Genomic DNA, 15,486 nt, shown 5'->3' with positions numbered 1-15,486 from the left:
TTCCGATCTCTCTTTTAAGAGAGGCAGCCTCATTTGTGTCCAGAAGATGGTCACGCCTGTTTGAAGAATATGTCTCTGAAAGACTCCTCATCAAGAGACTTGTGAGTTTAAAGAGATCTGAAGATATAATGTTTAAAAGTGCTTCATAATTAGCTCTGAGCTGTGATTTAAAAAGTATCCTCAAGTTCAATAAGATGTTTGAAACTCGACTTTTCATAATTAACCTTAAACTGTAATGGTATGAATTTAAGCATACACAAACACATATATACATTTGGGCATAATGGGGTTTAAAATAGTTATGTTTAGAGATAAGTAAGAAATGTTATGTTATTGATAGTTTAATACAAACTATTATTTTGAATTTACCATTGTATGGTGAATTTTCCATTGCTGTTCCTTTGTTAGTTCTAATAAGATTTTATTAGTTCATAACACCACTATCAATGCCAGGTATAGATTGGTCTGTTATAATTTCTCCATCAACTGTACCTCACCCCAGAAATTACATCAATATTAACCTGAATTATCAGAGGTATTTTAGGTATGATGTAGAGGCTGGTTGCTTTTTACATTCTACTTGGCTTTGCATGAAGGTGAGTCCCTTCAGGTATATCCTCTGTGACAACTTAACCAAGATAATAGGAGTCAACTTCCCAGTAGTCCCAGAGCTTTGCCTTCTAGGAAACTTTACCACGGTTGGTAGATCACTAACTAATTCTCAAATTAAATTCACAACAATTGCCTTAAGTGTGGCCAGGAAGTGTATAGCAGTAGCATGAAAGTCTGACTCCCATCTACTCATGGATAGGTGGTCTTTGGAGCTGGAAAGCTACACTTGAAAAGGTCACATACAATCTCAGGAATGGATATAACACCTTCCTAAATATCTGGCAGCCTTATTTAGAGCATACAGGTACCTCATTGGTGACCATATAGGGTTACGATCACTACTGGCTAGCTCGTAGACCTCTGTAAAAATGTTTACATTGTAGTATTATCGAGTCTCCGGATGTTTTACTGTACACACTTACAATGGGATGCTTTTTTTTTTGTGTTTCTTTTTCTTCGTTCTTTCTGTTTATTAGAACATTTACAGAGGGGAGGGGTTCTCTTGATGTTTTGCATTCGGTATGATTGTTGATTTAAAATGATAAATAAAATATATTACAAAAAAAATTTAGTTCATTAGAACTGAAATGAAGGTTTGGAGCCATGACACAACCTTTAGACAAATTATATTATGAATTGTAAGCACAGTAGTTGAATCAAGTAGATCAAATTTTACATGAGCTTTGAAAAATAAATTTTAAATTTTAAACATAAAATTGATTCTTTGAAAACTGAAACACACTGTTCCATATAGCAGATCACGTGCCAAATTTACAAGAACAAACAGCAATCAAAGGTTTCAATAACAGAATATAGATATGTTTTTGGGAGATAAATTGGGGCAAGGTTTGTTCGTATAGGTCACATACAAACACTTTAAAACAGATCTTATTTAAAATACTGGAGCTCTGCTCATGCAAGACATATCGGGGCCAACAATCTTTGCAAAAGCTTTGGAGAGTGCCCAAGAGACTTCACTTATGGATTGTTGTTTACAAAAAGGCAACAGATGAAAGAGCTTGTCGGAGCAGAATTCTGTCTGGAAGGGAACTTGCTGTTCTAAGAGAGCCATGTGGTTTTGCAAGCAGAGAGAGTCAAAAAGGCTTTCTCTCAGACAGAAAGAGAGAGAGAGAGAGAGAGAGAGAGAGAGAGAGAGAGAGAGAGAGAGAGAGAGAGAGAGAGAGAGAGAGAGTTATAGTCAGCAACAGCAGCTAGGACTGGACCAGGACAAGCTGGCAACCTTGTGGAAAACCCCATTTTGGAAGACAAGTTATGAGTGCTTGGTTCAGCCTTGTCAAAGCCCTTGTGGTTCATGCAAGAGGAGAGGACTGGCTGTCTAATGTTTCACTTGGAATAAAAGAAACAAAAAGGAACTCTTGATGACCTGAAAGAAAGAGGTCATCATCTGGAGAACCCTGAGGGGGCAAGTTTCGTCACTGGAGTGGCTGATAGAAATAAATCAGTTGTGGGTGTCCTGGAACAACAAATGTCTCTCTGAAAACCAACAAGAACCTTCCTGAGCGGTAACCATTTACCATTCAAGCACCAAAGCCTGGTAATCTTTATAAATGTTAAATTTTGTGCAAAGTATAAGAATTGCCTGCAACCAGTGAACTTGGAGGAATAAGAAATGAGATTGGACTGAGAATCAAAGAACTTTTCTGAACTTACACACACACACACACACACACACACACACACACACACACACACACACACACTAAATACACATGCACTTAGAATTAGAAGGGAGTTAGGCTAGGTTAGTTAAGTCAATAGTGATAAGTCAAAGTGTGATTCTGTTTTCATGTTTAAAGATAATTAAAAACAACTTTTGTTTAAATAACCATTTATCTTGGTGAATAGCTATTACTGCTGGGTTTTAGAGTCCTCTGGGCTCGTAACATCTTGCCTACCCAAGCAGAGTTGTTTAACTTTCCTTATGGCTTGGGACTCTTCTGTAGGCAACCAGGGAAAGCAATTAGATCTGCTGTTAAGACCATTGCATGCAGAAATTGGTTGCTTAATGTTTGTTTTTATCCCCTTTGTAAAGTTGTATTGTGATTAGCATTACCCTATGTATGTGACAGGTTTTCCAGCACCCAGCAACTAAGGCAATTCTCTTTCAAGTTCCAATGGTGCCTGCCACTATAAAGATAATGTTGAGGATGGTTTTTTTTTAAACTCACCTGATTGCAAAGCTTTCTTTCTTTCTTTGGCTTGGCTTTGCGGACGAAGATTTATGGAGGGGGTAAAAAAAGTCCACGTCAGCTGCAGGCTCGTTTGTGGCTGACAAGTCCGATGCGGGACAGGCAGACACGATTGCAGCGGTTGCAGGGGAAAATTGGTTGGTTGGGGTTGGGTGTTGGGTTTTTCCTCCTTTGCCTTTTGTCAGTGAGGTGGGCTCTGCGGTCTTCTTCAAAGGAGGTTGCTGCCCACCAAACTGTGAGGTGCCAAGATGCACGGTTTGAGGCGTTATCAGCCCACTGGCGGTGGTCAATGTGGCAGGCACCAAGAGATTTCTTTAGGCAGTCCTTGTACCTTTTCTTTGGTGCACCTCTGTCACGGTGGCCAGTGGAGAGCTCGCCATATAACACGATCTTGGGAAGGCGATGGTCCTCCATTCTGGAGACGTGACCCATCCAGCGCAGCTGGATCTTCAGCAGCGTGGACTTGATGCTGTCGACCTCTGCCATCTCGAGTACTTCGACGTTAGGGATGTAAGCGCTCCAATGGATGTTGAGGATGGAGCGGAGACAACGCTGGTGGAAGCGTTCTAGGAGCCGTAGGTGGTGCCGGTAGAGGACCCATGATTCGGAGCCGAACAGGAGTGTGGGTATGACAACGGCTCTGTATACGCTTATCTTTGTGAGGTTTTTCAGTTGGTTGTTTTTCCAGACTCTTTTGTGTAGTCTTCCAAAGGCGCTATTTGCCTTGGCGAGTCTGTTGTCTATCTCATTGTCGATCCTTGCATCTGATGAAATGGTGCAGCCGAGATAGGTAAACTGGTTGACCGTTTTGAGTTTTGTGTGCCCGATGGAGATGTGGGGGGGCTGGTAATCATGGTGGGGAGCTGGCTGATGGAGGACCTCAGTTTTCTTCAGGCTGACTTCCAGGCCAAACATTTTGGCAGTTTCCGCAAAGCAGGACGTCAAGCGCTGAAGAGCTGGCTACAAAGCTTGCAAAGCTACAAAGCACAGATATGCTTCCTCACCACTACATCAACACCTTTTCACTGCCTTCCAAGTTCTTTCATACCAACAATGAGAATTCCTGCTGAGCCATCTTATGGCTTTTGAAGCTCAAAAATTTTGATGGACTGATCACAATCATGTATATGGCTCTGGGAGCATGGGGACTGGCCATTGCTTACAAATAATGTTAATGAAGTTATATACCTTTTTGCCTCAGGGATGCCATGGGACCTATTAGATGCAGCATTGCAATCTCCACCACAGTTGTGCCCAACAAAGACACAATCCAATTGTTAGGACAGTGACTTCAACATTGTGCTTATTATTTGCAATTTAATCATTGTAAATACCAAGAATTACATGTTGTTTGGAAGCATGGCATCAGCTTATGGTTTGTGTGCATGACCATAGATCAAGAAACAATAAAACTTCCAATCACTTATACAAATCAGGATTGTGAATCCAACCTTCCTCCTGGTTACATGTGCTAAGATTTGGGGCCAGTTCAGTGAAAGTGTGATATTTAGACTTACTGGCTATGTGACAAGGTTGTTTATTTAAAATATGTTAAGAATTTGAATGGTTCCCAAATACAGAAATAAGAACATTGTACAAATTGTCTAAACCACAGTGCAGGTTAATCAAATGTTGACTATTAGAGAAGTCACATAAATAGGGGACACTGAATGTTTCTTCTAAACAATCTCCTTTCTTTAAAAATCGTCAAATTAGGCAGGCATGAAAATCTTAGAAAAATGTGCAGATGCTGGAAGTATAAAACATAGAAATACTGAAACTCTAAGCAATTCAAAGAGATTTTCTCGAATGGGAAACCGTCAAGGTTTGGGGCCTGTGATTTATTTGCCAGATTTGAGGGTGGCAGGCCCCAAACATTGACTTTTTTCTCTTTACGGATCCAAACTTGGTTTAAAATTTTAATAGCAGTATGCGAATATTCTAACTAGTACAAAGCAGTATTATAAATTGCTGGAAAATATTTAGGTTCTTAGAGTGTGCACACTTGAGCTAATTTTTCAATGGACCAGAATAAACCAACTTGTTCGTGAATCTCACCATTGCTTTACGAGCTTTCCTCAGTCCGATGTCTTGGTCTGAGCTACAATTAACTGTGAAAGGCAGACTTTAAATGCAAGGAGACACACAAAATTCCTCCAACACTTACTTATTGTGAAATTCATAGATCTCCTGAATATTTCCAAATATAATATGTTCCTTATTAATGATACCAGGTGGGGTTTCTTCCACTCCACTTGTCATTTCCCAAAAATAGCTCTAAAATATGATAGGAGGGAAATGAGATAAATTAATGCAAGCTTTTGATATTGTAAGCTTCTTTCCAATCATATGAGTGATATTCATGTACCTTTTGACTTGACACTGTTATTCGTTGTGAAACACGATAGGCGTCAATCCCTGTGATTGTGGTAAACACACCAAAATGCTGGAGGAACTCAGCTGGTTTTGCAGCATCAAACGATATCCCCAGTGCCATTCCATGGTACTCGGCCTGGAGAGAAATCATTCGATGCTGAAAAGACCAGCTGAGTTTCTCCAGCATTTCGGAGTGTTTACTGTTATTCTTTTTAACATATTCAGTTCACGTTCTCACACATTATCATATTTAAGCACATTTGCAAAAAAAAAATCTAAAGTCACATTGGTTACCCTTTACTTCTTAGCTGCATGACCTGCTGAGTTTCTCCAGCATGTTTGTGTATTGCATCCAAAGTCAGTAGCCTTTTACTCAGGTTGAATACTTTTCAATTGTGCCTCTACGATCAGTATATTATTGAGACACAATTTTACACTTAAAATGATGCACCATTCTAAGTTTGGATCCAACTTTTCATAAAATTCCTAAACAGCAGTTCACAATATAGGGGGCTTGAGTTCCCTACAAAATTCTGGTGAGACAACACTTGAGAGTATTATGTTCCATTCTGGTCACCTCATTACAAAAAGTACATGGAAAGCTATGGAGAGGGTGCAGAGGAGATTACTTGGATTGCAAAATAAGTCTTATGAGGCAAGGTTAGCAGAACTAGGACTTTTTTCTTTGGAGCGAAGAAGGATGAGAGGAGACTTAATAGAGGTCTACAAGATTATGAAAGGCATAGATAGGATGGATATCCAGCACCTGTTTCCCAGGGCAGGAATGGCAAACACCAGAGGACATGAGTACAAAGTGAAGGGAGGAAAGTCTAGGGGAGATATTAAGGGAATATATTTTTTTAATATAAATGCAGTGTTGTGGGCACCTGGAATGCCTTGCTGGGGATGATGGTGGAGGCTGAAACATTAGGGGCATTTAAGAGACTCCTAGACAGGCACATGGATGGAAGAAAAATAGAGGGTAAAAGGGTAGGGAGGGTTTAGTATTTTTTTTAAAAGGAATATGTGAGTTGGCACGACATTGAAGGCCAAAGGGCCTGTTCTGTGCTGTAGTGTTCTAAAATTTGTTGAAACATAGCAGAAAAATTTCAAAGGTAGAAAAGAAAAAGATGAACAGTTATCCTTCATTACCATGTTTTACAGCAATGTAGTGTTAAACCCAAGTCAAGTTTTCCTATTTTTTCATTCAAATGACAGTATGGGGGAAAAAAAAACCAGAATAAGATGGGTCAACAATAAATGATGGAAGTTGAACGGATTATTTCTTTGAGTTATTTGTCAATATATTTAAATAGTAAACTGAATGTAACAGGAAGGAACCTGTGCCAGCACCACATGTCTTCTCCCTTCTCAACTTATGATCACACTCCCATTTTCAAAAATCATTTTGCAAAGAAAACAGCAAAGATTAACTATTTAGGGAAAATACATTGAATGCACAATAAATATTAACATCAACAAAGAAATTAAAAGAAATAAATTTACCCATAACTAAGCATTTTATGATTTGACTGATTTTGTCCCTGCCATTGCAAAGTAAGTTTTGCTCCAGCAAGTATGGTAGATTGATTCCAAAAGTGGATAAATAGTTTCAGTCTAGAGATGAATATTTCCAGGTAGTCATGCTGGAAGCAATAGGTTTGTTTTTTTGAACAAGACATAATTGTAGTTCAATTATCAACATTTATAGATTAAGCTTGTAAGGGTTTTTACTGTCTATTCTTTGTATTTCAATAACTATATTAGTGCATTTTTGAAAAAAAACCTATAATGAGCACAAGAGGAACAAGAAGCAAATGTGTACATAAATTACTAATTAGTTCAAAAGATGCAATATCTTGACAGCAATCTTTAGGATCCATCAGTTGTTATTAATAACTATCAGATTCTAAATTGGATTCTGGATTCATACAATTGCACAGGAGGAATGAGACAGGAACCAGGCCTGTTTCACCTGAGGCCCCTTCATCTTTTCTCATCCCTAGCATGAACCTCAATAACTTTGTATACTTGTCAGGCCTTCTCTTGAATGCATCTCTTCCAGTTGCTTTCCCTGTTACTTTTATTGCGAAGTTCCACAATCTCACCAGTTTGCATCAGGAGTTTTTGTTTGTATTCTCAGCAGGATTTCTTGATGATGATTGAAAAGTCATGACCATTAATTATGCTCCTTCCCACTGGTGGAAATATTCTCTCTGCATTAATTTGATCAACACCTTCCATCATTTTAAATGACTTTATTACCTTTCAGCCTTTCTTACTCAGACGAAAAGAAACACAATCTACACCCTCTCCAGTGCTTCCGCGCCCTTTATTAATATATCAACCTGAATTAGAGGTGCTTATCCAAGTGTAGTCCAACCAAGGTCTCATACATATTCAGTATGACTTGCCTAATTTGCAATTTCATCTCATTAGAAATAAATGTCAATTTCTGCTTTCTTTATGGGTTTACTAACTTGTAACATGATATTAATGATTAGTTTATTTTTGTTCCATAAATCAGTCTGTTCCTTTTCCCCCCTCCAGACAATGTGCAGTAATTAGGATAAAAACTGGATACAGGTAGGTTGAGTAAGTGGGCAAAAACTTGGCAAATGGTTTATTGTGGAAAATATGAGGTTATATACTTCAGTAAGAGGAATCTAAAGATATTCACTAAACAGTGAAAGTTTGCAGGTGAAGCCAGTACAGAGGGTATCTGGTGTATTTATCCACAATAGGTTCACAGACAAGGGTAGCAATGGGATTAGGAAAACAATGGACTCTTTGGCCTTTATTGTAGGAGGATTGCTGTTGAGAGAAATGGAATTATTATTAGAATTGTGTAGGATCCTGGGAAGGTCACACCAAGATTTCTGTGCAGTCTCCCTTACTTACTAAAGGATATACAGGTACAGAATCTTTTATCCGAAATCTTGGGACCGGAATTTGGAATATTTCAGATAATACATAAGTAATTGCGCTGATCTCAGATTTGCCCGAAACAAAGACTAGAAGAGTCTCTGGACAGGGAGGTTGTGGTGGCCACGCTGGACAGTTGAGGCTGCACTGGACAGGAGGTGTTTGTGGCAGTGATGGATGGGGAAATTGTGGCAGTGCTGGGACTAGTGGAATAATGTTCAGCACAGTACCTTTTTAAAAGCTCATTTTCACATCACTATGGATTCTACTTCATTCAGAGTTGAACCCACTGTTGCTCATCATGCCCATTCAAACTCCAATCGGAGTCATATTGTCAATTCTTTATTAAGATGCAGCGACAATCAAGTTTAAATAATATACATTCATCCCTGAATGTCTGCAAGCATTATTTAGTAAGCAAATTTAAGCCAACATGAATAAAATTAACAACTATTAGATGAAATATATATTAAAGAACTATTAGATTAAAAATATATCTAATATAAATATATTAGATTAAATATATATTACATATATAGTCTGCAACATACCTCAAGGCACTCGTGCAAATCTCGAACATATGCTTTTTCAGTCTGCAGGAGCTCAGCCATTATGAACCTGGAAAGGAAGTATGAAGAATATTTTGTTTGAAAAATGATTAAAACTTTTCAACATTAGATAATTCATCAGATCTTTAAATTCCTCAATTCAAATTTTAAATTTCAAATTTTTTTAACGTGCAAGAAGATGGTAAAAATAGATATTAAATTTGTCAAGGAATTGATCTTTAATTCTTTGTCAAACACTGATACAACTTTGATCAGGCAAGATCATTGCCATCAGATACAAATATCATTCTACTTGGTCAATGTCAATGGACCTCCAGGTGTTCTCAGGTTTTAATTCTTATCCTGGTTTGTTCTTTAAATACAATACAAATTCCCTTCTGCAATCATGTGACTCAGCTCAATCTGTTTCTGCCCACAATATTGACTTGTTTTTAAAACAAGTGTCCACATAAAACAATGAGGAATTTTCATCTAAAATTATATCTTGAATTAACTGCATTCTAGTGGTATTTTCATTGGTCTAAAAAAGACTACTTGAAGATGGCTTCACTCCCAAAAACTGCAATGAAATTAGAATAAATTAATTATCATTTTTATATGGGTCTTTGAGAAGGCTACAAAATAAATCTAGATCCTTTGGGCACAGAATTATGCTTATTTTAAAATTATTACATTTATTTAATTAAAAAGTATATTTATTTATATTTATCAAACTGCACTAAAATTACTTATCAAGATTTTTGTTTAAATGCAACTCCAGAGTCATCACTGAATTGCTTTTCGAATTCTTGCTGCTGACAAGAGCAAAAAGTTGGAAGATCATCATAATGCAATATTGGTTATTTAACCATCAAGGAAAAGAGTAAACATTTTCATTATTCTTTTCAGCTTATCAGAACAATAAAAAAAATTGCATTTAAATACTGCTCTGTTAAATTCCAAGGATACTTCACAGGCAGTAAGCATAATACAGCAACTGATTTGTACTGATTGAAGTTTCATTTTTACAGTAAGATATTGGATAATCCATGAAGTTGATGTTGGTGATTTTTAATTGGTTGATAAACATCACACCAGTAGAACACGATCAAACTTGATCAAAAAAAGCCTTGATCAAAAAAAAATCTTGAAATCTGATGTGCCCATTTGTAAACATAGAAACAGGGTTTGTACATTATTTCATGTGAATAATGGAACCAACACAGTGCACCTCGATCACAAGTTATGATTCTGAAGACTGTTCATGCAGAGTCCCTTCCTGAACCCTAAGTCTCCATGTTGAGTGACAACATCACCATGAGGGTCATTAAAAAAAACAAGATGCATTTTTTCTTTTCCCATTCTGATGAAGTCTTCAGCCAGAAATATTCACAATATTCATCTTTCCACTGATACTGTTTGAGCTGCTGAATGTTTCCAACATTTTCTGTTTTGATTTCAGATTTCCTGCATGTTTTTGTCTTTTTCTCATCAATTGATTCATTAAGGTACATTAACGAGTGGTACATTCATTTAAAAATACAAATGTACCATTCTCATCAACAATGCATTTATATGTAGCCTGAACCCTGAATGGAATGACCATCAAAAGTACAGAATTGCAAAATTTGACGGTGGGAAGAAGAAATAGAATAGGAAGAGTTAGAAACCCATACGAATCCTAGGTCCTAAACAAAAATGCTGCAAATATTCAGTAGCTTAGGGAACTTCTGTGGCAAGAGAAGTTCAAGTTCAAATTTATTCTCACATTCTAGTTCGTACAGTAAGAAGGGGTTTTCCCTGAGCAGATCAGCATGTTAACTCTAACATGTGTACAACTGTACAAAGTAGGAGAGCTAGAGCAATTACAGAGGTCAGTGTTCCAATGAAAATAATAATTAATACATAGCAAGGGCAGCATAACGATACTGTTGAAGGATAATTCAAAAACCTGAGGGCTGCTGAGAAAAATACGTTTTAAGTCTGTTTGTAAATTTTCTTCCTGGTGGGAGGAGAGAGAAGAGGGTGTGCCTGGTTTGGATAAATCCTTTAGAACGTTGGCTGCCTTTCCCAGGCAGCAGGAAATGTAGATGGGTTTGATGAATGGAATCAAGTTGCATGAAGTTTTGAGATTTATTCACCATCATCTGCAGCCTCTTCCAAACTTGGGCAGAGCAGTTCCTAAACCACATTGTCATATATACAATTGGCCAGTGATCTATCCCTTTCCATCTTTTTAAACAATTATACCACATTAGTCTGTCTTCTGGCAGCTTTCCCATAGCCAAATAGGTTTAGGAAATAATAGTTATGCAGTCTGCTGTTTCCTCCATTTTAGGAATCTGAGATGCATTCTATTCAGATTGGAAAATTACCCATTTTTAAAGATACTAAACCCCATATATTCAGCCAGTAGGCTTTTGATGTTAAAGCTGTAGAAGTTCTTGCGGCACTTGGGAGACATGCCGAACTTCCTCAGGCTTCTGAAAAAAGAAAGCTTTGGTGTGCTTTCTTGACCGTTGTGTCAATGTGGTTGGTCCGGGTCAGATCACTGGAAAAGTACAAGCCCAAAAATGTGAAACTATCCACGGTGTCCACTTCAATGCTGTTGAGGATAACAGGAGTTTGGCCTGAATATCACTCTCCCTCAACTCCTGAAGTCTGTGATCAGCTCCCTTGTATTAATGATGATGTGAGAATGAGAGGTTGTTACCTTGGCACCATGTCACTAGGTTCTCAATCTCATTTCTGTATTCTGACTCTTCATTATTTAATATTCAGCCTATGGCTGTGGTGTCATCAGTGAACTTAAAGATAGAGTTGGAATGGTGTTTGGCTGGATAGTCAAGGGTGTACAGGAAGTATAGTAGAGGCTGAGTACGCATCCTTGAAGAGCATTGGTCTCGAGTTTGATTGTGGAGATGTTGCTACTCATCTTCACTGATTGCAGTCTGTTAGACTGGAAGCCAAGAAGGACTATGGATTTGAAAGTGGAGTTGTCGTCAATGAACACAAGTCTGACCATAAGGGTCCTAGGTGTCCCAAGTGTTCTAGGGGCAAGTGGATGGTCAGGTGATGGCATTTGCCATAAACGTATTGATGGGTGGGAACATTGTAGTGGATCAAGGCTGGATGAGATGCTATCGTTGATGTGAGGCATGACCAGCTTCACAGAGTGCTTCATAGCAGAAGATGTTAGATCCAATGGTTGATATCAGTTTAGGTCTGTTATTGTACCTCTCTTCAGTTCTGGTATGATGGTGGCTACAGTTAACACTTTAGATTGTTAAAAGGTCAAAACATCAACTTTCAAGCACTTTGTTTTTACATCAGATTTGCATCATTGGGCAGTATTTTGCTTTTGGCATCATGAACCTTTCAGTCATAATAGATACTTTTAACCACAGTTGAGTGGAAACAAGATAACCACGTGCATATTTTAGTTAAAGCAAAGAACTTAAAAGCCCACAATGTAGGACGTCTTAAAGCACTGATTTACTCAAGTACTCAAATGGAACATTCCAGAGATTCCAATAATGGATGCAACTTCTCCAGGAATGATATTGCTATCCCAAACTGCATAGTCTTTGGAATGGATGACTGCTGCAGTAACCACACTACTCATTATTAAAGCTGCATCACTGATAATTCTTTTTTTGCTTGATAAATTCTTATTTTTCCCTTATATTTAGCAGCTTTTACAAAAATGCCATTGCACTGTTACAAAAAGTAAAACTAACAATATGGTGTTGAACACCAATTCATCAGTCATTAAATACCACATTGAAAGGAGTACCCCAATATATTAAAGTGTTGGATTGCTATAGATTAATTAAGGACACTGTTGCATGTTTTTTCTTCTACACTACAAGGACCCAAATTAATCCCGCTGTGAATTTTACTGCTCTATTTGTTTCCTTGTCAAATTTTCCTTTTAATTCATTAACATCATTTTTGGAAAATAACAGATAATTTTTATTTTATGTTGAATACTTAACTATACTCAAAAACAGCTGGTTCCTTTTCAGATGCCTACTTAGTCATGGATGCTTCACTTTGAATTTAGTTTTAAATGCTGATAATCTTGAGTTGAGATTATGAATGATGCTTCGTGATGAAGTGAATTATAACCAGAGTTAGGAATAGAGAAACTGTTAGTAAAATATCGGGATGCCGTATTTTAGAATAGCCCTTACATACCATGTATTTAACAATAAATTTGATTTTTAAAATCATCGTTATAATTTTTCTCCTTTCGGTCATGAGTGCATCACCCTGAATGAGCCTTACACACCAACTACATTTGTCATTACATGACATCTTTCAGGAAATTTGATCTCATTGACTCAGGCTATCCCATATTCAAACTGATAGAGCCTAGGTGCAGTTGACTGACGTTCAGAAAATGAAACATTAATAAACTTTAAAATTTTACTTATCATGCATGCATTGTGGATTGTGGAGGGCTATGCGACTTCTCTGGCTGGAACCTGGTTGGAATGTGTATTGCGGAGGATCATGTGAGTTCTCTGACTGGAACCTGCTCGGAATGTGGATTGTGAAAAGTCATGTGACCTCTCTGGCTGGAACCTGGTCAGAAGCACCATATCTGCAAAGGTCAAGACCATCTGTGCCAAGCATTCACCTTGCAATTGGTCTTTTCAAAAGATTACACAGGTCCCCTGGCTCTGTTAATCATCTGTACTGTTCGCACTAACCAGCAGGAGGGTATAAAGCCCGAGCTGCTAGGTCTCTTTTCCCCAAGGAATGAACCTGGGTTCCATTCCAGGTCATGAGCCAGAGGCGATGCTGGAGAATCAAGATCAAGGTATGTGCCAGTAATGGGTGCGGGGCTTTGTGGTTTCCAGATGACATTGATTAATCATTATTGTACCATGCTTCTTTTTCTTTATTTAATGTTAGTGCTATACCAGCACTCGGTCAAGGGGTGTGGGTACTGTTGTTGCACTTTCCTCCATTGTATATCTTTAGCTAGTGTGGATTATAGTTACAGCTTGTTTAGTTGTGGCCGATGCAATTGCTTTCTGTTCTTTGTGAGTGTTTGTGATTCCCTGTGGCGAATTTCCCTCACAGGAAAATAAAGGCTGTTGTCACATTCAAACTGGGCCTAGCCTCGTTGTTTCTCAGACTCGTCAAACTATTCCTCACACAATAACATTATTAAAAGTAAATAAAGTGAGGTCACAATAACTGTACAGTTCTGGTTGCCACATTATAGGAAGGATGTAATGTGGCCTGGATGGATTGCCTCATATATAAGGAGATACTCTTTAGGCTGGTTTGCATTCCTTGCAGCCTGAGAGAACGAAGGAAGAACCTCAAAAGAAGAGTAGGAAATTATGAGATGCACAAATAGGGTGGAAAGTAGGAAACTTTCCCCGTAGCCTAAGCATCCAAAGCCAGGAGGCATAGGCTTAATGTAAGGGGTAAGAGGTTAGAGGGGATCTAAGGAAGAATGTTTTTACCCAAAGCTACTTAAAATCCAGAATGTACTGCCTTGAGTTGGTGATGGAAGCAGGTGCACTCACAACATTTCAACGGTATCTAGACCAAGCACTGGAATTACCAATGCTTTGAGAATAATGGACAAATACTAATAAATGAGATTCCTATAGATAGGTACTTGATGGTTGGTGTAGATATTGTGAGCCGAAGTGCTTGCTTCCATGCTGAATGCAAATCACACCACAACTTTTTTCCAAATGAAAGCTGAAGGATTGATGGGAACAGTGTGGCCAAAATGATCTTTAGAATTCAGATAATATGGATATAAAGATTTGATAAGAATCTGTGAATTATTCTTAGGCCCCAGAAAAGAATGTCATGTTCCCTCTCCTATAATGTGGGATTATAATGCTTGTTATAGAAAGTGAGGAGCCAAGGGGGATGTGATTATCACCTCATCGCCTTCCCAAGATCGTGTTATATGGCGAGCTCTCCACTGGCCACTGTGACAGAGGTGCACCAAAGGAGAGGTACAAGGACTGCCTAAAGAAATCTCTTGGTGCCTTCCACATTGACAACCGCCAGTGGGCTGATATCACCTCAAACCGTGCATCTTGGCGCCTCACAGTTCGGCGGGCAGCAACCTCCTTTGAAGAAGACCGCAGAGCCCACCTCACTGACAAGAGACAAAGGAGGAAAAACCCAACACCCAACCCCAACCAACCAATTTTCCCTTGCAACCGCTGCAACTGTGTCTGCCTGTCCCGCATCGGACTTGTCAGCCACAAACGAGCCTGCAGCTGACGTGGACATTACCCCTCCATAAATCTTCGTCCGCGAAGCCAAGCCAAAGAAAAGAAAGAAATGTTTATAGAATCATAAACTACTGACAGTGAGAATCCTCAAAAAGCAAACACAAGAGCGAGCTTTGGAGATATTTCAGTAAGTTGTAACAGCTTAAGTGCTTGTATAATACAACTGGAATTAGAGGATGCTGAAGACATTCTGTAAATGGTAAAATCATTCCAAGCACATTGTAATTTATTTTATGTGTAATCCATGCAAGAACTACAAAGATTATGTAAGGTCCAAATTTTTTCAGGGTAAACAAACAGAATCAATGGAAAAACCATGGACGCAAAAGCTGATAAAGTAACTTGACATCAATCGAACTTGCCGGTCATCTGTCTGATCTGACAGGACTAAATAAATATTGCTTCTTTCCATTGTTATTGCCTTTCATCAAGAGCACTGTAACTGTTTGACAGTTAAAGGAACTTGATTCAGGATGAAAATAGTTTGTTGTCATACCTGCAGAAAGTTGCAGTTGCAGAATATTAACCAAATCG

General features: G+C 38.3%; 1 protein-coding gene across 23 annotated transcripts in view; it reads right to left on the bottom strand.

The window, feature by feature from the left end:
* Window positions 1-15,486, bottom strand: part of LOC138762132 (kalirin-like) — an 873,682-nt gene that overhangs the window by 249,290 nt on the left and 608,906 nt on the right. For all 23 annotated transcript variants that reach the window (XR_011356765.1, XM_069935559.1, XM_069935558.1 and 20 more), the window contains 2 exons: window positions 8,675-8,741; window positions 4,990-5,099 (listed from right to left, as the gene is read on the bottom strand). Coding sequence is in view for 22 of the 23 variants with exons in the window: in XM_069935559.1 (XP_069791660.1) it covers window positions 4,990-5,099; window positions 8,675-8,741 (177 nt within the window). In the remaining variant the exon portion in view is untranslated. The remainder of the gene's footprint in view (window positions 1-4,989; window positions 5,100-8,674; window positions 8,742-15,486) is intronic.

The sequence above is a fragment of the Narcine bancroftii genome, chromosome 4, assembly GCF_036971445.1.
Source record: "Narcine bancroftii isolate sNarBan1 chromosome 4, sNarBan1.hap1, whole genome shotgun sequence".
Classification (NCBI taxonomy): domain Eukaryota; kingdom Metazoa; phylum Chordata; class Chondrichthyes; order Torpediniformes; family Narcinidae; genus Narcine; species Narcine bancroftii.
Note: the sequence above shows the minus strand (reverse complement) of the source record. Positions and strands in the feature narration are given on the sequence as shown.